At 41.4% G+C, this 25,862-nt stretch overlaps 1 protein-coding gene across 1 annotated transcript in view; it reads right to left on the bottom strand.

The window, feature by feature from the left end:
- Positions 1–25,862, bottom strand: part of APLF (aprataxin and PNKP like factor) — a 176,473-nt gene that overhangs the window by 45,531 nt on the left and 105,080 nt on the right. The window contains exons 6-7 of the mRNA XM_083175813.1: positions 22,637–22,782; positions 13,202–13,491 (exon numbers count right to left, since the gene is read on the bottom strand). Of these exons, the coding sequence (XP_083031939.1) occupies positions 13,202–13,491; positions 22,637–22,782 (436 nt within the window). The remainder of the gene's footprint in view (positions 1–13,201; positions 13,492–22,636; positions 22,783–25,862) is intronic.

Genomic DNA, 25,862 nt, shown 5'->3' with positions numbered 1-25,862 from the left:
CTGTGGAGGACACACTACCAACTTTATTCAAATCTTGCAAAGGCACCCAGTCCGCCTGCACCAGGAAGCAGGAGTGCCGGATCTACAAACGCATATATATATATATATACCAAAATAATGAAAAAGTGCAATTCTCAGTGCACACCTAATGCTAGGATGGGTATCACCTTGGGGTGTTTCTCAGACACCCAGAAATGTACACAATAGGGAGAAGGTAGGTTCAACCACCACCAGCATAGGATAAATAGACTAATACTTTCCTTCTATGGATATGTTCCTTTTTCCATATACACTTGCATATGTCATATGTTGTCTCTGCTCAACTTGTATTCATTTGTACATGAAAAAAGAGCATATAAATGACAGTGTATACCGTTTTAATCTATTACATAAAAATACATCACACATACATGAACATCAATGAATGGACAATTTGCACACAATAAAAATCCAAAGTATAAAGTGGCAAGTGCATCAGATAGGGAACTTAGAGGTAGTTACCAGATGGCCAGTGAACCATAAGTTAATATAGTTCAAAGTGAGCATGCAAAATGATACCACAATCGCCCGGGCACAATCAGGATCATGCGCTGCTTAAGGATAACCGTCCTCCAGTCCAGTCCAATGTCCCTGCCCACCGGGACTACCTCTAAGTTCCCTATCTGATGCACTTGCCACTTTATACTTTGGATTTTTATTGTGTGCAAATTGTCCATTCATTGATGTTCATGTATGTGTGATGTATTTTTATGTAATAGATTAAAACGGTATACACTATGGCATATATATATATATATATATATATATATATATATATATATATATATATATATATATATATATATATATAGTAGAATGGTGGGGCGGCACTCCAACAAATTAGCTGTGTCTCTGTCTGATTAAAGCGGTGCCCTCCGTGAAAAAACCTGAGAGGACCTCAGGACGTATAGGACTGTGTGGCAGCGGCACTCGACTTTTAGGAAGAAATAATGACCAGGAGCCTGGATAAATTCCCCAACGTTTCGAGACCTATCTGCACCTTGATAAAGAGGCACACAGCCTCGAAACGTTGGGGAATTTATCCAGGCTCCTGGTCATTATTTCTTCCTAAAAGTCGAGTGCCGCTGCCACACAGTCCTATATATATATATATATATATATATATATATATATATATATATATATATATATATATATATATATATATATGAATGAACAAGTGTGGAATGGCGCACTTCTCAATTTCAGTCCATAATATATTAACAATGTCCATAACTTGGTGTTATTCTCTTTATTAAAAGTCTTTTTAGACAAAACGTGCTGTTTTCACCACGACGCGTTTCGCCCAGCAAGGGGCTTCCTCAGGGTTATCAGCTTTATAGAATAACATTGTGGTAAAACTACAAACAGGGTGGAAAGTGTGTGTGATTCTTTCCTCTAAGCCGAAAGAGAAGGGCACCCAGCCTATGCTACTGTCTCCAATCGGTTGATAAATGGACCGAAATGGCCCCGCCTCTGGTAGTAAGATTTGTTTTGGGGTAATAAATGTGGGTATTCAAGTGGATCGCCCATACAATTGGTCACCTGGATAAGTGTTCACATGTCTGGCTCAGCAAGATTCTTGCTAAGCCAGATTTCTCTGGAACCAAACAGCCCAGTTTCACAGGACCAAAATCATTCAAAGCCAACTCAAAAGTTCTTCAATATGCTACTGGTCTCATGTAAATGGCTCAGTTGGTTCCGAAGATATAGCTGGTTGGTTAAAGGGGGGTAGGGAGAGGGGAGTGGTTGTCTCTCCCCCTCACACCAGAAAATGCAGGGACTAGGCTTGTGTATAAGGGGTCAGCCTGGGAATGTCCCTGCATGATCCTGGGACCATATTCCCGGTTAAATCCCTTCATTTTCTGTTGTAAAAGGGGTATTATTTCAAACAGCCGTGACCTGCAGTGCTCTGAATACAGCCGGGCAGCCCCCTGCTCTCTGCCCAGCTTCCGCTCCAATTCTTCTCCCCGCTTTCACCTCAGCCCGCCCCCTCTTTAATCATGTAGTGCCGGCGTCACGCACAACAACAGCACGCACAATATTTCAACTGTCCACTCGGCTAGAGGGGACAACAGGAGGGGAGTGGGAGCGTGCTCTGCGCAGCGCTCTAGACCGCTCTCCATCTTTCCCTGCAGCAGCAGCGAAGGCTCATATAAAAATTTACAGTAAGTGGCACTTTTGGGGGCATTGCTTAAGGGACGCTACAAGTGGCGGTATGTGGGGGCATTACGCATAATGTGTGGCTTAATGTGTAAGGGGCATTACGGTGTGCAGCATCATGTGTAAGGGGCATTGTGTGTGCAGCATCATGTGTAAGGGGCATTATGTGTGCAGCATCATGTGTAAGGGGCATTATGTGTGCAGCATCATGTGTTATGGGTACTATGGTGCGCGGCATCATGTGTAATGGGTACTATGGTGCGCGGCATAATGTGTAATGGGTACTGTGGTGTGCGGCATCATGTGTAATGGGTTCTATGGTGTGCGGCATCATGTGTAATGGGTTCTATGGTGTGCGGCATCATGTGTAATGGGTACTATGGTGCCATCAAGCAAGAACCCCCTAGAAATGAGCACGTAGGTAAGCAGCACTTATGTGGCAAAATTGTAATGGGCATTACAGGTTTGTTATATAGTATGTAATGGGCATCATGATGTGTGGCACAATATGTATGGTGTGTGGCCTTATGTGTAATTGGCATTACGGCGTGTGCCTTTATGTGTAATGGGTATTACGGAGTTTGCTAAAATGTGTAATGGGCAGTCTAGGCAGTGGTGCTTTTGTCAACTGACTATACCGGGGAACGGACTTACGGATTTTTGGTATTTTATGGTTTTGAATACGTTATGTCCACATGTCTATACCGCTCTACCTTTTTATGCGTTCGTCTGCTACGGGTAGCTATGTGGTTGTGTACCTATCCTAATTATACAGCAGTGACAACCATCCTGCTCATCCTACTATTTGAGTGTGTAACATGTGTGTATACTTTTCCATATGCCTGTAAATATCCTATTCTAGCTACCACATACTGTAACCCCTGAAAGTACCTACTGTTACGCTGCACCTTTACTGCCTACATAAGTATTGTTTATTTGGTCTGTCTTTTTTCTTTTGAAAATCAATAAAAATCACTTTATTTAAAAAAAAAATGTGTAATGGGCATTACTGGTCTAAAGTGTAATACCACACCCCTTTTTGTGATGCCACGCCTCCTTCCCATGAGGCCACGCCACCTTTTGTTGTGTGGCTATGCCGCGCAAAGGTCCCCCTACTATTATGTCTAGATCTGGGACCACTCATTACCATAATACTAGATTCGCCTATGGGCAGGGCTATATGGGTGGAGGGCAGAGTTACATGGACGGAGCTGGCTGAGCGAATGGAAGGAGAGGATGAGCTGCAAGAATGAGGTAAATTATGTGTGAGAGAGACTACTAATGTCAGCAACTGGTACTTGGTGTGGGTGTTACGTGTAAGCAGCACTACTACTGTCAGCAACTGGTAACGTGTGGGCGTTACGTGTAAGCAGCACTACTACTGTTGGCTACTGGAGTGTGCATTACATTTAAGCAGCGCTAATACTGTTGGCAAATACAGTGAGCGTTACAAGTAAGCAGTATATGCGTGGCAGTGACTTAAGCAATATTGATCTGTAGTCGCTGCCCGGTCTGGTGGCTCCAGTGGAGCTTGTGCTCCAGGAGCCCAGGTAGAGAGAGGGCATGCTGGCGGACCTGGCACCAGGGAGAACTGGAGTATCACCAGGCTCAGGGAGAACTTCAGCGGCTGCCGGAAACACCTGTAGCGGCACCCTGGAGAGAACAATTTAGCAGTGGCCGGGGAGAGCACAAATGCAGCAGTGGCTGAAGTGGTGGAAACCTGCAGTGGCACCGGGTGGAGAGAGATACGTACGGTGCCACCGGCACATAGAGATGGAGACTCGTAGGGGTGCCAGGGAGCAAGAGAGCACGCCTCAGGAGAGCCATGCCCCGGTGAATGGGAAGCCACCTATGGTGGTATAAAGAAACCTGCCTCCTCTTCCTAGCCTCTTCTCTTCCCCTATCACCTCATTCCCTTTTGCACCATCATTTCACCCACATCACCTTACACCCTCCCACCTCACCCCCTCTCATCCACTGTTACATCCCCCCTCTCACTGCTGTCACCTCACCCGCCATCAACTCACACCCTCTCACCCCTCCATCACCTCACCCCCCGTCGCCACACCCACTTTGGCCGGCTCATCACCACACCCACTCTTTCCCCCGTGTCAACTCATCTCCCACCTGTCCCGCCATCACCTCACCCACCGTCACCTCCCACCCTCGATTTTAGCAGATATCTTTAGTCTATCATATCAAAATCGTTCAATATGTATGCACAATATCTTTCATGATCAGCTCAAGGGAAATCGTTCACCAATATCTTTCATATCTTCTAGTGTGTATGAGGCATTACATTAAGTGCAGGGGTCACTTTCAAGCCAACAGTATTCGGTCATGAGACTTAAGTAAGTTGATATACAGTATAAAGCTTTGATTTGAATGTTGGGTTAACCCTAATATTATATATACACAGTATATTCTTAACCTGCCATACTCAATTGTGAAGTAGAAAATAAAATGGAGACCAAATCTGAAATACTGTGCAATAAAAAATTCTCAAAGAAGTTCTTCTATGCATTAACAGCTGGAGAGCACACGGAGGGAAATGTGACAATTTCTATGATAATCCAGTGATGTGTTATTTTAGAACGAAGATGACATGTCACCTTTATAATGAGGAAAGTTTTAAAAAAAAAGACAAAGGCCAGTCTGACCATAGTCTGCTTCCCTCTTATGGCTGGAGAGTAAACACTGCAATATCACTTAGTTTTCAGATCAGATTGTTACAGAGGGCCAGATGTACTAAGCTTGAAAAGTGATAAAATGGAGAGTGATAAATTACTAGCCAATCAGCTCCGAACTGTCATGTCACAGGCTGAAAAATGTTTGAAAAATGGCTGTTAGGAGCTGATTGGTTGGTGGTTTACCACTCTCCATTTGATCACTTTTTAAGGGTTAGTACATCTCACCCACAGAGAGTACACAACTCCGGAACCAACTGTCATTCACAATCGAGGAGCACTGCACCACATTCATAAGTCCTGACAAGCCAATGTGGTGAAACAATTGTGGTACAGACATCATTAGAGAAAAAATCTTTAGGAAAATTTATCACTCATATAAGAATAATGGGGGTTATTCAGACCTGAATCACTATGTAATTAAAAGATCAGAAGTATGTCATGCCTAATAGCTGGGTTCGACTTGGTTCAGCATGGAGTGCTCAAGCTGTGGGTATGTGAACAAAGCTTGGTGGTTTGATCCAGCTCAGGAATATTAGCGGGAGCCAAAATGGAAATAGAATATTAGAAGGAGGCAGAATGGTACGAGAATAATACAGGGAGCTGTACTGGAACCAGGCAGATGTCACAGAGAGTAAGTCAGTTAATTACCAGACTAGGGGGTAGATGTATGAAGCAATGATAAAGGAGGAGAAGTGATAAAGTGCCAGGTACCTTATCACTGGCCAATCAGCTCCTGACTGTTAAGATACAAGATGGGTTTAAAAAGGAACAGCTAGGAGCTGATTGGCCGGTGATAAAGTAGCAGGCACTTTATCACTTCTCCTCTCTTGTCACTGCTTCATAAATATACCCCTGAGTCTGGAGAATGGAGCACAGTGGGGCAGGTTACAAAAGCAGGACTGATAACAGCGAGCACAGTACTAAGTAGTCTCCTTAGTAGAAGTATACACAAACTTGGTCTCCTATTCCCCCCTCACGATGTTACACAGCGATGACGTGTGATATGTTTAAACACACGCCCACTTATCACATCGAGTGGGAAGGATCAGGAGAACCAGAATCGGGCGCACAATATCTAGCAGAATTTCTCAAATTGAAATAAAAATTGTGACCACTGCTGCTCTCAATTGGGGAGTTTCTGCAATACCCCAAAAAATGTAAATAAATTATCAGGGAATATTTAAAGAGCGCATATGTGACACCAATGTTCTAGTAAAAAAATATTTTTTATTATTATTAATATTCTCACACCGGTATGGTGGATATAAAGATTAATGCATACATAAAGATTAACGCGTTTCTCCGACTCCAAGCTGTGTCGGTTTCCTCAGCTTCTGAAACGCGTCAAGACATCCCCTCTGACAGGCATTGTCACCTGTGGAAAGACGTGGACTCCGCTATTGTAGCGTGGCTGTGTGCTAAAGGAACAGACTCCAGTGTTGATCCGCAAAGACTGCAGCGGTGACGGGCGTACACATTTTGCAAGTGAACACTGGCTCCCTTCCATACGTGTTCTACAAGGAGCCTCTACGTGGCCGTAAGTCTGCTCTCATGAGCGTCTGTCCCCAGCATTAATATTCCTGCAGCTGTGCATAGACAGCTCATGAGTGCAGGAATATTATTCCTTAATACTGCATTCAGGCTTTGTAAGGAGCAGCACATTTTACTTCTATGTCAACCTGCCCAAAATCCCGCAGTTAGAACTGGTTATCCGGAGCACTAACTAAACATCTTCTAACCCTGCTGTGGGTCAATTGAAAATCGCCAGACACAGCACTAAAAAATCTACCCAACATTGTTCGACTCTGGGCGGTATTCAATGTGGATTTTGGCGATGTGCAGCGAATCCTGTTTAGGATTCGCTGCACATTCGCCACTGGCCGCCGCGTTCCGGAGCCTCGCCGGCTTCGGTATTCAACGAGTCAGGGGCTCGCTGCCCCTGACTGGCGAATTTGAGCTCCTGCGGTGAACGCCTGAGGACGGTGGCAGGCAGGGAGATGGAAGTCTCCCTGCCTGCCCCAGAACGTTTGTGGGGGGGAGGTGGGCTCCCCGGGTGCCAGGCAGCACAGGCTGCCCCCCGTGGGTGCCAGCAGGGGACCGCGTATATTCACTACACCCGATCATGAATAAGTAATGATCAGGTGAAGTGAATATATGAATATCTAATGAGCGGCTCGGCTCCGGCCCACTGCTGGCTGCTCTGTGTAAAAAAAAAAAAAATAATAATAATAATTTTTTTTTTATTAAATATATATTCATGTGCTTACAGCATGCCCCTCCTCAGAATAAAATTCCAGATTATTTGACACCAATTGTAAAAAACAAAACACTTTATTTTAAAAGTTCACATTCCACTTCACCATAAAAAGATAACGATTGCTACTCGGTGAATCATGGCGAAAAAAACCTTGAAATGTATTCGCCATCTGGTCATTGAATAGGATGATTCACCGTTTTAGTCAGAAATTCGCCTTACAGCACAAAATCGCCATAAAAACCTGGCGAATCATCCTCATTGAATACCGCCCTCTGACTTTACCAACCAACAATAAATCCTGTTAAAACAGCCCTGGGACATGGGTAAATAGGAAGTATAATAAAACGAATCAGAGACTGAATTGGAAGTTGGTTTAAGATCACCAGCCCTTGGATAATGTTCTATTAGATTTTTTCCAACTAAGCACCGATTGGAGAGACTTTTTATTGGGTCCAATTATTTATATATGCTGCAAAAAGTTAGGCTAACTAGCCTAAGAAATAATTGGGTGTCCACGTCTTTTTATGCCTTTTTTTGTATTGATTTCTATTATTGTATGTGCAGTTTATTGAGTGTATTTTAAATGTATGCATTCATCTTTATGTCCACCATACAGGTGTGAGAATATTAATAATAATAACAAATATTTTTTTACTAGAACATTGGTGTCACATATGCGCTCTTTAAATATTCCCTGATATTTTATTTACATCCTTAGTAGAAGTGACATTGTATTGGTAAATAAGTCCTGGCAGGTGGTCCAATTTTTAGCACTGAGTGGTAGCAGATTGGACGTTACGATCAGTTGGTCTTGAAGCAGCATCCGGATTGGCCAAGGAAAGTCAGCCGATTAAATCCAAGATGGCAGCGCCCATGCCGGTCTTTTTGCTGGTACACCGGCATTCGGGACAGACCGCATAATCAGACATGAACTTCCATGTCAAGCAGGGATCACTGTGCAGGAACAGCATTGAAGGACACCTTTGCCAGTGATGGGAAATGTGCAACAGGAACGGATCTCTGTGTTAGCCGGGAAAGACCCTTCAGAGGTACAGTAGGAAACTCAGTTTAAGTCTCTGGGGCGTGAAAGTACCTCCCTTCCGCTTTCAGAGGTGGCCACAGGACACCACTTAGGATTTAGTGGAAACTGAATATGGAATGCACAGATCAAGTTTGGAGCATTCACATTGGAAATATCAGCCCAAGAATGTTCCTCCAGACGGTAGCATTTCCAATTGATTTAATACTGTAATGATTTACCCCCCAAGCAGATTTGGGAATGGAAACTCTTGGCATCATTGAACTCTATTCCACAAAGATCGTTGACCTTTGAGGCTTTAGGAAAATGGAATGAAACCGGTTTAAAACTAGAGGTTTCAATAATGAAATATGGAAAGAGTTTGGTACTCTCATGAATGGAGAAGAGTTTGATCTGTCGCTGAAAGAAGCTGACACTCAGGAACTCTGGGGTGGAATTCATAAAGAGCAAAGAATGGAGTAGTGATAGAAATGTAAAGCAGATTATTATAGCCCAACCCCAAACATGGTAGTATGGAATTTCATTTGAAGTGATGAGCACAAGGAACGTCAGAACTTCGAGACGAATGGCACTATTAATGCCGAAATTAACTCAAATAGTAGATCATGAAGTCTGAAAATGTATTGCACAGAGTTGAGCCAACTTCGAAGTGGACAGAGTGTGCCATTTTGGTTATCCAATCAACAACCACCTAGACGGTATTATATTTGTTTGAAGTTTGGAGATCATTGATTAAGTTCATGGATAAATGGATCCAAAGTTGGAAATTGGCAAGGAACTTATGTTGACCACATTTAGCACAAGAAGCAATAATTTCTTAGACATCCTGTTTAAAAGAAGGCCACCAACATGTGTGTCACGGATAGCCACAATATGTGAATATACAGTACAGATATAGTACAGTTATTTGTCCATTTAGGTCTGTCTACAAATGTTTAACCTTTTTGCAGGTTTCCAGTGGCTGATCACTACATGGTATGTTGTTATTCCAACTTTCCTGAGGGTAAAGAAAAAATCTATTCATCTTAAACCGTAACATGTACTGTGCTCATTAAAATCCAGCAATAATGATAATAATGATCGTAGAAATACAGAACGCCATTGTGTTTTTTTTAGTAAATATTATGCATTGACTACCGTATCAAGCCATTAAACAAAGTGGGAAACTTGAGTACAATAGAGATATCTGCGGCTGTATTTCTTAGACTGTAGCAATAGACAATAAAAATCAATTTATTCTAAAAAGAAAACAGAATTTTCACTCGTAGGAATAAACAAATTTCAATTGGAAGCTTAAATCATAACAAAGTACAGAGAACAGAGAAACATTTGTCATCTAGTTGCTTTTGAACTGATAAATAATAGTGGACAAAGACAGTGAGACAAATGCTGGTACATTTTGAATACATTTGCTGCTTGTAGTTCAAGAGTGCAAAATATAAGCTATTACCTCAATAATGCCCAACAGTAAAATGACAGGCTCCATAATAACAGAGCTCCGGTTGAATGAATAGGTTCTATTTGCTCTTCTGGATGACTATTAGTAAATACATGCAAATGTAGTGTTTCAATTGCTTGGCTGAGATTTTTGCTGTATTTGTGATATCAATTGGCTAATTACTCTGTAGCTGTGTTTTAACAGACAAAAGAAAAGTAACATCATGGCACTAATTTTATTGAAATTTTAAATAGTTTTTGCTTATTGCAGGGCTTGACAATTTTTTTTTAAATTTAGGAGCCAGGATGAAAGTGTTGGAGCTAGACAAATAAGTGCCACTTACCTACATGCTTGTTGCTATGGGTTTCTTTTTGCCAGGGGTTGCATGCTCCTTGACACACGAATTACCCCTCCTCCTCCCCACCATTACCATAAGCGGTAATGGCAACAGCCGGGCAGAGAGGTGGACAACCCACGGAGCCCACCAACCTACCAGAGCAGGTCCGCGGCTATTTAAAAATGCGAGCCACTCGGAGCTTGCTGTCCGTCAGCCATTCAGGGGCTACCACCGCCGCACCCAAAACATCTCCATAATGTGGAACTTCTCTTTGTATCTGCAAAGTCATCTTCCAATCACTGCTTAAGAACTCCCAATACATTTCACACACTCTATGTCTCAATAGCAGCTGCGAGTTCATGCATACACACATTGTAACACATGCCCCATACAAGTTTTTAGAGATTTTCAAACAATATCAAGAAAAGGCTCAACTCCATAAACAATCGGAACTGTATGTGAATTCGAATCATGGCCTTACTGTTAAAGAAGGCCATCCCAAAAGTAGATGTATTAAGCCATTGGAGACTGATAACATGGAGGGACAAAGTACCAACCAATTTGCGCCTAACTGCCATGTTACATACTGTATCTGAAATACGAGTTAAAGCTGGTTGGCTGGTACTCTATCTCTACTTTTTCAGTATTCAAGACTTAAGTACATATATTCCATAAACCCTTAAGTCTTGGAGGGAGATAATGTGGAGAAAAATCAGTTCCTAACTGCCATGTTACAGGCTGTGTTTGAAAAATGACGGGCTGGTTGGTACTTTATATCCATCCACTTTAACGCTTCAGAAAGGCTTACTATAAAGACCCCTTATACCCCTTTCCCATCGCACTTTTAAAACGGTATATTGACGATTTTTTTCCATTTTAAAACGTTTAAGGCTGCAATGTGAAAGTGCCAGAGTTGATTTACCGGTTAAAGTTAACCGGTATTTTAACACGGTTAAAAAGCAGAGTCCTACACGTTTTAAAGCCGTTTTTTTGGCAGTTTGAACAGCTCTATTTCAATGGCTTGAAACGTGTCCCTTGGGGGTTAAACGGGTTGAATGTTTGAATGGTATTAAATGATTTTTAAAACGGTTTTCCCCTGCAATGTGAAAGGTCTCAAGGCTCAGACCCGTTTTAAAGTCCCATTTAAGAATACTGTGTCATTACCCATTTCTGCAATGTGAAAGCAGTATTAGTTAGTAGATCTTCCCCACAATGTTTTTGCTTTTTTTTTTTTACAGAACAAACTGTTCTTTTTGTATAATAATAATAATAATAATAATAATAATAATAATAATAATAATAATAACAATTAGAATGCTTTTTATTGTCTGCCACACAGATAATAGCTTTAAAGTCCAAATGAAAATGTATCTACTATGATATGACTTATTTTTATTTGGAAAGAAAAATGCTGACCAGAGTCATATTATATATAGTCAACCGTGCTGTACAAATCAATACAAAATTGAAGACTCTGCAGAAATAGAATTAATATGATCACAGAAATCCAATATTTACAGCGTTATCTCTCCATAACACACACACATATATATTATATGTATATATGAATCTGTAAAACAGCAAATAAATGTCCCTTGTATAAAAGAGCAGAGACACTTGTCTACTTAAGCCTTTCTGTGATTGGCGGTGTGAATCGCAGAGGTCTGGGGATATAAGGAATCTGTCCCCAAGCCCCTTCCTATAACAAATAGCATTTAATACTGAAAAGGTTTTCTGATATGTTATTGCAAACAAATGCTTCCTATTGATTAAATGTTTCATTTCATTCCCTACTGAGATTAAGGATAATGTACACCACTTTTACAGGCTAGGAGGATGTTCATTACAGTCAGTCAAGTGTATCAAGTTGCCTATTGCTGTTCTGTATGGTAAAATAGCCAAGTTGCCAATCTAAAATTATGGTTAAATAACAAAAAAAAAACTTCTGACTGTTAATGTGTTCAATAAATTGACCGATACTTGTTTCCTAGCACGGCGCCCATCGCATATCATACTTAGTAGTGTGCGATGCGATGCGATATTCATGTTAAATTAACAGGAGTGCTTGTACAATGAAATATCGCATAGCATCGCATGCCAGCAAATGGCATGCGATGCGATTTTTAATTATACAATGTTAAATGCACCCCCATTGTCAACGCCACCCCCACTATCAACACCAACCCGCAGCTAGGGGCGGCGGTACGCGTCCTCCGACCTTTTGATACCCCCACTGATTTTAGATAGTGTGGCAAATGCAGCGAGCCCAAAGCATGGCGAGCGCAGCGAGCAGCGAGGGGACAAGGAATACATGTAAAGTAATCCGTGGGGCTCGCCACACTTCGGGCTCGGTGGCTCGTTGCGCTTGCCACACTATCTAAACTCGACTCCACGCCGACGTGGATAGTGGGGGTATGAAAAGGTCGGAGGGCGCGTACCGCCGACACTTGCCACGCTTCGGGTTGGCGTTGATCGTGGGGGTGGCGTTGCCAATGGGGGTGCATTTAACATTGAAAGCACCCATCAGGGTGCTTTTAGAATTAAAAATTGAATCGCATGCCGCTATATTGCATGCAATGCCATTGTATAAGTTGTACTACGATCAAAATATTGGGCGCCGTGCTAGGAAACAAGTACCACCTGACCTTGAAAACCACAAATTAAATTTTGTGGGGGGGGTTAACAATAAAAATTGAAAAGTAGTTAACTCCGTTCCATAACTAGGTAACATTAAAATATATTTTCTCTTTATAGTATAATTGGTGGCTTGCTGCATACATCTTCTATTTTTTTATACAATAAAGTAATACAGGGTGAGTATCCCTTATCCAAAATGCTCGGGACAAGGAGAATTTTGGATAACGGATTATTCCGTATTTCGGAATATTTTAACATTTCAATGATGTATTTTGAAGTATCTTGCATTTATGCTGTATAAACACATCATCCACATGAAATACATGCAAATGTATTTTATTTGTTCAAAAAACAAGGTTTCAAAACATAAAACAAAGTTTGTGTCCTATCTCAGGCACTGAATTTGAATGCCAAGCAATCATTTTGTTGCTCATATATAGTGCCAGTTACATACCATGTCCTCAGTAGTGCTGTTACATATGTCACTAGTAAGTTTTTAGCAAAAACATTTTTTAACTTTCTGGAATTATGGTTTTCGAAATAATTCGGATAACGGATATTCGTAGAAGGGATACTCAACCTGTAGTATAATTACACTTACCTATAGCACTTTTCACCATACACGCAAGGGGTTCTCGTTGTTGGGGTCTGCTGAGAGACTGGAGATGTTCCTGGAAGGAGGTCTCCATTACCAGTTGCTTCAGCATTGGAAGGCAGGTGGTGCTTAGATGGTATGGTCATACCACTTGGTTGAACAGCTGGTGATAAGTCAGGAGTGTCACAAATGTCTGCTTCCAGGTCTTCCTCCTCTCTGTCTATCACACTAAACTTATGTGAGCTTCCCAAGTCCGTTCTTTCATGCAAACTGCCAGATGATGTTCCAGGGGAGACCTTCGAAAATACAATAGCTACAGTAAGTATATAAGATCCACACTGCAAATCTGGACAGTCCACATTATGTCCACATTATGTGTATTGCAGTACTATACAACTACATGTGACATAGATCTAACAACTCTGGAGAGAAATAAAGAGTAAAATGTGGGGAAATATTATTTCACAAAATATCTATTGTTACATGACCACACCAACACAAATCAGCATTGTAGTTCAATTATGTACATCCCATTCTCTTATTTTAAACATAATATACATAACTACATCATACTTGCCTACTCTGAAAACTAGTTTCAGGGAGATTATAGTTGGTAGTAGAGTTTTGCACAGGGCTCCGTTGAGGGGGCGTGTCATGCTCCACCCAAAGGGTGTGTCTAGTTCAATATATGGAGAGATTGTGAATGTGGCACCTAGAAGTATTGGTGTGTACTGCTACATCTGAGAGGAATCTTTATAAATGAATTACAGTAGATCCAAATGTAGATGAGCCCCAAAGCAGTTAGTAAGAGATACTATACATGCTAAATAAAAGTCTCTGATACCTGTCAGGGATCTTTCATCCATTGTGGTTCCATATAAATGGCCACAAGACATGCATGTAGCCAAAGGGATCATTGTGTTTTATCACCAATGCTGGGAAATGGCACTGATTCAATATAAATGTTTCTCTCACATACATTACTATTTGTACTAACAGCAGCATGTGTGCGCGCACAGCTCCCGGTACTAGCTGCCTGCTTTTCATTGTGTGTTGGGGCATAAAGTGTCCAGCTATCTCTCCTCTTCTATTCTGTATGTGTAGATATTAATATCTATATATAGATATACAGTGGGGATTGAAAGTTTGGGCACCCCAGGCAAAAATTAATTTTAAGGTGCAAAAAGAAGCCAAGGATAAAGATTGAAAAACCTCCAAAAAGGCATCAAATTACAGATTAGACATTCTTATAACATGTCAAGAAAAGTTTGATTTTATTTCCATCATTTACACTTTCAAAATAGCAGGAAAAAAAATTGCGTCTGCAAAAGTTTGGGCACCCTGCAGAGTTTATAGCATGAACCACCCCCTTTGGACAGCTGAGACCTGGCAGTGTCATGGATTGTTCTCAATCATCATCTGGAAAGACCAGGTGATGTTAATCTCAAAGGTTTTAAAAGCCCAGACTCATCTGACCTTGCCCCAACAATCAGCACCTTGGGATCCTCTAAGCAGTTGTGTAGAACACTGAAATTGAGAATAGTTGACGCTCAAAAAGCAAGATAAGAAGATAGGAAAGCGTTATCAGATGCCCATAACCTCTGTTCGGAACGTAATTAAGAAATGGCAGTCATCAGGAACAGTGGAAGTTAAAGCAAGATCTGGAAGACCAAGAAAAATATCAGACAGAACAGCTGGCAGGATTGTGAGAAAAGCAAGTCAAAATCCACGTTTGACTGCACAATTCCGCCAGGAAGATCTGGCAGACACTGGAGTTGTGGTACACTATTCCACTATAAAGAAATACTTGTACAAATATGGTCTTCATGGACGAGTCATCAGAAGAAAACCTCTTCTATGTCCTGACCACAAAATTCAGGGTTTGAAGTTTGCAAATGAACATATAGACAAGCCTGATGCATTTTGGAATCAAGTTCTGTGGACCGATGAGGTTAAAATATAACTTTTTGGCCGGAATGAGCAAAGGTACATTTGGAGAAGGAAGGGCACAGAATTGAATGAAAAGAACCTCTGTCCAACTGTTAAGCATGGGGGTGGATCAATCATGCTTTGGGGTTGTTTTGCAGCCAGTGGCACAGGGAACATTTCACAAGTAGAATGAAAAATGGATTCAATAAGATTCCAGCAAATTTTGGACGCTAACTTGAAAAAGCTGAAGTTAAAGAGAGGCTGGCTTCAACAAATGGATAATGATCCTAAAACACACCTCAAAATCCACGGTGGATTACATTAAGAGGCATAAAGGGAAGGTTTTGCCATGGCCTTCACAATCTCCTGACCTCAACATAATTCAAAATCTATGGATAGACCTTAAAAGAGCAGTGCGTCACAGACAGCCCAGGAATCTCAAAGAACAGGAAGACTTTTGTAAGGAAGAATGGGCGAAGATACCTCAAACAAGAATTGAAAGACTCTTAGCTGGCTACAAAAAGCGTTTATAAGCTGTGATACTTGCCATAGGGGGGCAGTACAAGGTATTAACTTTGCAGGGTGCCTGAACTTTTGTAGATGCCATTTTTTGTTTTCTTTTATTTTGAAAGTATTCATGATGGAAATAAAATCAAACTTTTCTTGACATTTTATAAGAATGTCTAATCTGTAATTTGATGCCTTTTGGAGGTTTTTCCATCTTTCCTTGTATATATATATATATACATATATACCAAAGATAGTAATGAAGTCACTCTAAGATTTTTAAACTGCACGGCGGCAGTAATCAATGAAGAGGCAAATAGACACAAGAGTAGTGCAAATCGACGTTTCGGGCGGGTAGCCCTTTATCAAGACATGTCTTGATAAAGGGCTACCCGCCCGAAACGTCGATTTGCACTACTCTTGTGTCTACTTGCCTCTTCATTGATTACTGCCGCCGTGCAGTTTAAAAATCTTAGAGTGACTTCATTACTATCTTTGGTACATTTCCCTCTCGGGACTGAAGAGCACCTAAGTTGTTGCACAATTACTGCTGGAGTGCCGGGACCCCTAATATATATATATATATATATATATATATATATATGGAAGAGGGTTTGATTGGCACTCTCGGCTGATGTATAGTCACGGACCGTGGTGCCTCCACACAGAGGGATAATAATGGCAGTATTCTCCTGGGGCGAGCCTCTAGGAAAAAATGAGTGGCACTCTCCGGATTTTTGTAGACACGTTTATAGTGCAAAATTAATCATTACATAGTCGTCAACGTTTCAAGGCCTCAGCCTTTTCGTCAGGACGGACATAAAGTGCATACAGTGCTGTGCAAAGGAAAGAACAGAATGGTTATGGCATTCTGTTCTTTCCTTTGCACAGCACTGTATGCACTTTATGTCCGTCCTGACGAAAAGGCTGAGGCCTTGAAACGTTGACGACTATGTAATGATTAATTTTGCACTATAAACGTGTCTACAAAAATCCGGAGAGTGCCACTCATTTTTTCCTAGAGGCTCGCCCCAGGAGAATACTGCCACTATATATATATATATATATATATATATATATATATATATATATATATATATAGAGAGAAAAATAAATTACCCTGCCCCAAACCATCCCTTCCACAGCCTATCCTCAACCCTGCCCTCTCCCGCAGCCTTAGCCTAACTGTCCTGGCTAGTGCCTAAACCTGACACCCCCACCCCACCATCTAATCCCTTATCTCCACTATCCGCAGCCTGATCTTAACCAAAAGTGTCTAAACCTAGCCCCCCTCTCCACAGCCTAACTGTAACATTCCCCTCCCCGCATCCAAACCCTAATTCCTACTATGTATTGCACTGATTACATCTATCTGGTGGATATTCATCTATAATCAAGACCTAGAAATCGATTGAGTGTTTCAAAGCATAGTACAGTATGTTTTTCACAGTTACTAATGTGTCATTACTGTGTGCTATAACGTATAGAATGTACTACTTTTGCATGGCATAATGTTATAAATTGCACTACAACTGTGCAGCATAACTTGAATGGGCTCTGCGTGGTGTAAAGTGAATAAGGGGCACTACTGTGCGGTGTAATGTGACTAGAGGCACTACTAATTTGACATAGTGCTTGATTTTTTTTTTCTTTTTGGGGGGGGGGGGGGGGGGGTGCTGTCTATTTTGTCAGTCCAGGGTCCCACATTTTGTAGTGTCAGCCCTGTTATTAAATGGGACACTCATGAAAGATTTCAATCCATGCAGCCCATCAGAAATTTTTCCAGAAATGAAATAATACAAACTATTTTTGCATTTACTGGATAACACTACATAATATAAACTTATTTATCCAAAACACACTGATGATAAAACACTCAATGATTTCCTCTAATGCATCATTTATTTCGCCAAGGCACAATTTCCTGTTGTTATGTAGATGACACGGATATTATTTTGTTGCGTATCTGTTTCTTTTAATATACTGGCGCAATTTTTTGAGTTTATTGGGAAATACATTTTTACAAGCATTACAAACATTCTAATAATTTATTTTAGGATAAATATACACAATAGATTATAAATATATGATGTGATTTTATCTTAGAGTACAGTCAGCATTATAGGGTTAATTTTTTTTTTGTTAGGTGCCAATTAACCTACCAGTATATTTTTATACTGTGGGAGGAAACTGGAGTACACGGAGTAAGCGCGTGCAAACACGGGGGAAAATATACAAACTCCATACAGTTAGGGCCATGGTGGGAATCGAACCCATGACCTCAGTGATGTGAGGCAGTAATGCCTCACGTTACACAATTTGTTGAAGTTTTCATGTTTAGCTTGCTGTGAACAGCTGCTTGGGTCAAGCCAGCTCACTTTCCTTTTAGATAGATCCACACTAGTGCCTTGGGTGTTTTCTTGGTTTACATATTTAAGTACAGTATAGTTTTGCTATAACATTTCATAGCTAAATGTCTATGTTGCGGTTGCTTAGTGAAGCAGAAACATTTTGAGTGACGTTGCATTAGTTAGAGCTGGATAAAAAGACCATCTATGATTGCTTACTGTTAAGGCCCAACTAACATCCTCTGATTGATGCGTTCAGCCATAAATTGCAGAAAAAGCATGCCAACCCCCCCCCCCCTCCCCCCAAGACCAAATAAGATGATTTGCTTTCAATCTCTCAGTATTTAAAATATGTGTTGCAGGGGTAATAGTTTTTTCCTTGCTTTTCAATTTGGGTTTCTAGTTTGCACTCATGGTATGCAATCTGAAAGAGATGAATATGCAATGCCACAGAGGTACACGCCAAGCTAAAACAAAGCCAACTGGCTGTACTATGTGCAGAAGTTGGGGCTGAATCAAGACTATTATGTGATTAGGAGCACAGGAGGAGGAAGACAGAAATGATATGGCCTTGCAAGGCATAGGGTCAATATTGACTGTGGACACAAAGGGGGGTAGATGTATTAAAATGATGTATTAATACATCTACTAGAGTTGATGTATTAAGCCTAAAAAAGGGATAACGTGGTGATAAAGTGGAAAGTGATAATGCACCAGCCAATCAACTCCTAATTGTCATTTTTCAAACACCGCTGATTGGCTGGTGAATTATCACCTTCCACGTTATCACTTAGTATATCTGCCCCCATAATGGGTTGGGTACAAAATCCAAGCAGTTTGGATACTTACAGTCAAAGGGCTAACAGAAGTAGCCCATATCCAATCTCTCTGCCCAACTACACCCTCTAACTGCCTCCTGAGTGCCTAACCCCTGTAGTTATCTCTAGGATCCATTGGGATTCTAACATCAGGTATCTGCGGTCAGTCTTCTAGCAGTCGGAATCCCAACTGCCAGGATTTTGACCGCATTCGGATACTGATTAGTCAAGGTCCAGCTTCGAAAATGTAATTTTAAAGCCAATACATTAGTTCATTAGTCAGTGTTCTGTATGAGTGATGTTGCTCCTGTCCGTGCCTTTAGCAGCTTGCAATGCTGTAGTTAAAGGCCATTATAACTCTTACATGCATTCTCACTCCGAAAAGTTCTACAGTACATGTAACAAATGAGCACTAATAACGCCATGGCAATTTATTTTTATATATCTCAGAGCACATCCTAAATTGAACGGAGATTCAATTTTCAGCTCCATCAATTGACTTTTGCTGGGAGCATTTGCAGTCTTTAAAAAAAAACAAAAAAACAATGTGGTAAATTATTGGATTGGACAATATATATTATTAAAGAAGACAAATCTCCGACATTTCACAATAAGAATGAGTAAGATGACTGCAGGGAAAAGTGTGCAATGATCAGTGATTGGCTACAAGTAGACCTAAAATGTTCTGCAGATCACCATAACGTCATTGGTAGCCCCAGCTTTATTCCCTGTTGTCCCCAAGCTCATATTCCATGTTTTATGTCTTCATGGGTCATCTTGTGTCCAACAAGGCACACTGCAAGTAGTGGCAGTGTCAGACTGAGCCCACCGGGGAATGCAGTGACAGGGGCCATTGTTTAGGGGTTTGGCTAATCTCCAGAGGGGGGTTTGTGCATGCATGATAATGTACCAGATTAATAATGGCAATGCACTGTACAAAATACACCATAGCCCCAAAATTAGGTACGGCTACCCCAGGCAGAGGAGCCCACTGGGTGTTTTCCCTGTGGGACAGTCCAACCCTGAGTATTGGAATGATTTTTGCTACTTACCATGTTTCTCAATAGCACCACATTTCAGACCGTGTCCATACAGAGTTGCAGTTGTGATTTCAGACACCTGTACCTATATTAAAAAGTGTAGTGATAATGTAGAGCAGTGGTTCTCTAACTCAGTCCTCAAGGACCCCCAACAATGCACGTTTTCCAGGTCATCCAGCAGGTGCACAGCTGCACTCACTGACACATTTTAAAAGATCCACAGGTGGAGCTAATTATTTCACCTGTGATTCTGTGTGGAGACCTGGAAAATGTGCACTGTTGGGGGTCCTTGAGGACCGAGGTTGAGAACCACTGATGTAGAGGATGCTCATGGGTAGTGGCAGAGATGGCTTAGCACATGCACGGAGATGGTCAGATTTATGGGCGTGTCCAAACAGTGACCTGGCCCTTTCTCCAAGTTAGGTAACCAGTAATAATAGGTCTCTAGATTTCGAATATGTAAACAATGTATCTGATTGGTCTTTGAAATATAAACAATCGATTTCATTGGTAGAATATCGGTACACACTTGATTGGGGTAACTCAAAGTTTTTAATAAGTTACCTGTTGTAATGTTATCTAATTAATAGGTATGCCTCTGTGACCCATTTTTTGTTTTTTGGAATAAATTAATTGGTTTGACTAATTGAGATCAGTTGTTTATGATGGACATAATTCATTTTACCTTTGATAAAGCTGCATTTGGGACAAAGCAACATGCATCAGCACCCTATTTCTTGCACCCAACGAGCCACAAAGAGAAATATCTTGGGTGTCCGAAACGGCACCGGATCTTATTATATCGGAGTTGGACTGATATCTCCATCACAGGAGTTAAACAAAATTCCATCAGGAATCCACCATGCTGACTGAGGACAACGATTTTGAATTACCCCACAGTCTAATGGGAAATGTGGCAAAAGTCCAAAGTATATTGGTAGGACTCACGGTATTAACTAAAGCCATACTCTGCTCATCGTCTAATGGTGGACTGGTAAATATAACCACTCCTGTGAAAACACATTGCACACTAACAGGTTTCTCATAGCCGGTTTCCAGTAGCATTACAGGAACAGACACTGGTTACTGTATGCACTCCATAAGGATTGGGAGCTCATTGGTGCATTACTATTTGTATTGTAATACTGTATTGTATCTTATGAAGGTGATCACTACTACAGATGGGTATGGGTCATAAGGTCGACAGCACTAAAATAGACATGCATTGCGTGGACCACTGAAGGTTGACATGAGCCAAGGTCGACACATAGGGGGTTATTCTAGTTCATTCTTTCTGACAAAATCCTTCTTAGATGGACAAAACCATGTGCACTGCGGGCGGGGCAGATGTAACTTGTGCAGAGAGAATTAGATTTGGGTGGGGTTTTTCTTCAAAGTGAGATCTATATTGCAGTGTAAAATAAAGCAGTCAGTATTTTCCCTGCACAGAAACAAAATAACTCACCCAAATCTAATTCTATCTGCACATGTTACATCTGCCCCTCTGCAGTGCACATGGTTTTGTCCATCTAAGAAGGATTTTGTCAGAAAGAATGAACTAGAATAAACCCCATAGGGAGGTCCGCATTGGCTTAGGTCGCAATGCCATTAGGTTGACACAAGCATTAGGTCGCCATGTGCTAGGTCGACAGTCAAAAGGTCAACATGGTGTGTTTTAAAAAAAATTTTTAGACGAATGTCATCACAGTCGACATGGACACTGTAACGGTGCACAAGCCATGCTTCGGGCACGGTGCCTCGCTATGTTTAGCATGCTATTTTATTCTCCCACCACGCCCTAGTGGATGGTAGGGCATGAAATACACACGTCGGCACATATGTACACAAATAGAAGTGAAAAACCCCATGTCGACCTTTTGACTGTTGGCCTAGCCTGTGTCGGCCTAATGACATGTCGACCTTGCTATGCGTCGACCTCGGTTCATGTTGACCCAATGCATGTTGACCTTAGTGCTGTTGACCTAATGACGGTATACACTACAGATATACCATTTAATAGATTTACAGTATATCAAATATTGCTTAGATACTAAACTCAATTCAATCATATATCTCTTACATCTTTAACATCACAAAAATAACCTTTTGGACCGGGTTAAAAGAAGGGTTATTCCAGGGTCAGAACCAGGTTGCTGAGCAGTGTGAACGGGTAAACCCAGGTCGAGCTACACAGGTCCCGTTCACACTATGGAGGAGGCAGCCATTGGGGACAGCGGCAGCTCCAAGCGCTGCCTCCTCCCCCGCCCACAATGACGTTCGCGACCCGGCTTATAGCCGGGTCACTGTGGGCATCACAAATGTCGTGTTGCTCCCGGGATGGACTCATGTCCAAATGCCAGGTACGACTCGGAATTCACGGTGTGAACGGGGTATAAATGTCCTTTTGGAAGCGCTGCTGTATTGTTATACAGGAGTAACTCTTCCTAATTTAGCAGCCGCTTGATGCAGCATCTACACATCAAGCCCCCACCTCACCGTGTCACCCGGACATTTTCTGTACTCAGGGGGTGGACGTCTGCCTGGATCTGCGATGATGGTACCAATGCTCCAGCTGTTTTGCGTCATACGGATATAAGGCGGCAGCAGTTGGCGTTCCTATGCTCATGTAAGCTTCTGCCCATATTAGCATATAAATCGCAACTGCGAACGGCAAAATATTGTGGCAGCGCTCGCTTTAACAACCACATCTTTTATAGTTTGATTTTTAACACAATACAGAACATATCTGGAAAACCATAACAACGAGGATGCAAGACAGACTGTATATCCGAACCCTACCTCTGATCCCACATCACAGGCTTTATTCTTCAGGCTATTTTCCTCATGCTTGAGCTTTATGGCGGCCATTTCTTGCTCTTCCACCGGCCTCTGTATTGTCTTGGCTGCATTCACGTTTCTCTCCGCTATTTTTCTTTTCTTCTTACCTAAAATTGAATTGCAAAATGAATAAATCAGCTCATTGACCACAAACTAAACCGACCAGCAGAGCACATCAATGCATGGTTATAAAAGTAATACTATTGTTAACTGTACTGAAGGCAATGGAAAAAGGAGAATAGGGTATATAGGTCCTACATACACAGCACTCAGCGTAATACAGGACAGTATCTCAAGTATCGCTATGTGGATAAAAGCATGTTGCACACAATGTACCATATGTAATGGCAAATATCAATGTGAAGAAACATTATTCTGACAGTACAGAAAAAATGAGGGGAAAATAGAAAACCCCAGCAACATTAATGCATTCTACCATTTGCTAAAACGAAAAAGGATTTGAAAACCGGTATGAGTTTAATGCTGGAAAGGTTAATGCATACATTTCTGACATACTGTATTAGGCAGCACTTTAAAGAGAATATTTCAGTCAATCACCTCAGTCTCTGCCGCAACTGAGTTTATAATCTGCATTCCCTATAACATGTATACATACATACACACACACACACACACACACACCTAGGTTAACATTTTTGTCAGAAGCTAAACGCTCTGCCAGTATGTTTTCAGATTGTGTGAGGAAGCCAGCATTTAGAGGGAACACACAGTACAGGGAGAACATGCAAACATCACACAGATAGTGCCCTGGTCAGGAATTTAACTTACAACTTCAAAGCTGTGATGTAGTAATCCTAACCACTATGCAAACCATGCTGCTCATGTAAGACAATAGAAGACACACACACACACACACACAGGATACCACCGCACTCACCATTCCTAGGAATGTAGTGTAAACTTCACTCACCATTCCCAGGTCGGGGTGCAGTGGTTTGTGCTCACATTGTTTAGATCAGTGGTTCCCAACCTTTTTTCTCTCCCATACCCCTTGATTAGGCTTTTTATTGAAGAGTACCCCCTCAATTTGAAATATAGAAAGTACTTACGAGTGGAGTGGAAGTGAGAGGTATGCGTATCTTTATGCATATCCTTATATTAAGGAGTAACGGACAGGAATTGTGCCCTTCCATGTCTGGCCGCTGGCTGTGTATTGTCTCCAAGGTTCCCACTAACACCTGTAGGATTAATGCCGCTGCTTCCTCCACCCATGTAAGTGCTGGGCAGATGATTGCTGATGTCTGAGGGCAGCTCTTCATGGATTGCTGGACAGGCAAAAGCACCAGGAGACACTGATGATGCTGATGACACTGAAGACAGAACCATAAGTGACAAAACATGGTTCTCTTCTTCTGCCATCGAAATACCAATATTATTTTCAAGTACCCCCAAATGGTATGCAGAGTACCCCCAGGGGTACTAGTACCCCAGGTTGGGAACCACTGGCTTAGATGATTAAAGAAACAGAGAACCCACACTCACCATAGTAAACTCACTCACCTTAATACACAAATAATTATATAAATAATGGAGTTTTAGTTCATGGATTGATCCATGCATTTAAGCTTGCAGCCCATCGCCAAGGGACCCCATTTAACTGCGCAATTCTTACTTACCTGGCAACTGCTATCACAACAATCACAGTTAAACTGAATATATGCATGTGTTAGTTTAGACTAGAGCTCACTTGCCAACTCACGCATGGCTTTTAAAAGGTGAGACTATCACCAACACAACTCCTGAATTACCACTAAGGAAGCAGCTGTCACAGGTAAGCGGAGTCTGAAAATAAACATAATTAACTCGCCCCTGAACGCAACCTGCCATTGTGAAGGCATGTAAAGGCCGGCTAACAACACATTTTTGTTTGCAGAACCATAGGCGCAAGATAAGGGGTACCAGTTCAGATTGATTATTAATGATGATGGTGATGATGGTGATGATAAAATGATAATTAAGGAAACAGTTTAGTATGCTACTGCGAATACTGTGTACTATCCACGACTCTCCTTCATCTGCAAGCAAATGTATTATTGTTACTAATTTCACTTTCATCTCTAATTCTGAGATAATTCAATTTAGTTTAGTTTAAGTGTGGGACTTAGAAGGTTTACAACTTCTTACCTGTCTAGCATTGATGAGCAGGAGCATTATACCAAGTTTCCCCGATAATAAGCCCTACCCTTGATTTTGGACACTGGTCCAAAATAAGCCTTACCCTGAAAATAAGCCCTATCAAAATTTCCCTTAGCCGAGTGCGTGCACTAACTTCTATGACCCCATCTCCACCCGGCCTTGCTTGTACAGTACTGTACTGTACCGTAGAAGCTCCCAGTCCCTGGGATGCACGGCACCCTGCACATGACGTCACCGTGTACATCACGCTTCTGTACATGGCGGGAGCAGTGGTGCAGGCGGAAAACAAGAAGAAGAACTGGAACTGGAAAGTGCTGTACCGTAGGTGAGGAGCAGGACTGGGAACATGGTACTTTAGAAGGAGGAAAGGGGGCTGTGAAAGCAGGAATGGGGGCATGGTTGTGTAAAAGGAGGACTGGGGGCTGTGAAAGCAGGACTGGGGGCATGATGGGGATAAAAAGAGGGTCAATGTTAACTGAAATAAGCCCTAGCCCGAAAATAAGCCCTATGGTGTTTTTTGTTGGGAAAAAAAATAAGACAGTGTCTTATTATCAGGTTAGACACGGTAGTATAATTATATTCAGCATTTTCCACGCATTGTGTTTATGTTGTGTTTATCATTTTGCTGATCTGTGCGAGAGCCTTACCAAGGTTTCCTGTTTATCATCTGTCCAGCAAGAATTGATGTCGTATTCCTGATCATTAATTAAGGTTTTAGAAGGCTTGGGCTAAAGGCTGATTTATTGATATACTAGTCAGCATTGCACAGCCAACAGCATTGCCTGTTCTTTTTCATGATAACATTACCAATTGTTTTTTTAATGATATGTATGTTTTATTGTTTGGTTCGTTTATCAAATAACCATTACGTCTTTCATTTGTTAGAGTATTCTTGTTTGTTTAGGTCTCCAATTTCCATCTTTGTTTTAGAGCCCTCTCTAACAACATATATACATATATATATTTTGGGAACAGTATTTCCTCATTGGGTTATACATCTTAATTGACTTAACAAAGAATCCATGAGGGG

This window comes from Crinia signifera, chromosome 3 (assembly GCF_055691185.1).
Source record: "Crinia signifera chromosome 3, ASM5569118v1, whole genome shotgun sequence".
NCBI classification, from domain to species: domain Eukaryota; kingdom Metazoa; phylum Chordata; class Amphibia; order Anura; family Myobatrachidae; genus Crinia; species Crinia signifera.
The sequence above is the reverse complement of the archived record's forward strand: the minus strand, read 5'-3'. Positions and strand labels throughout refer to the sequence as shown.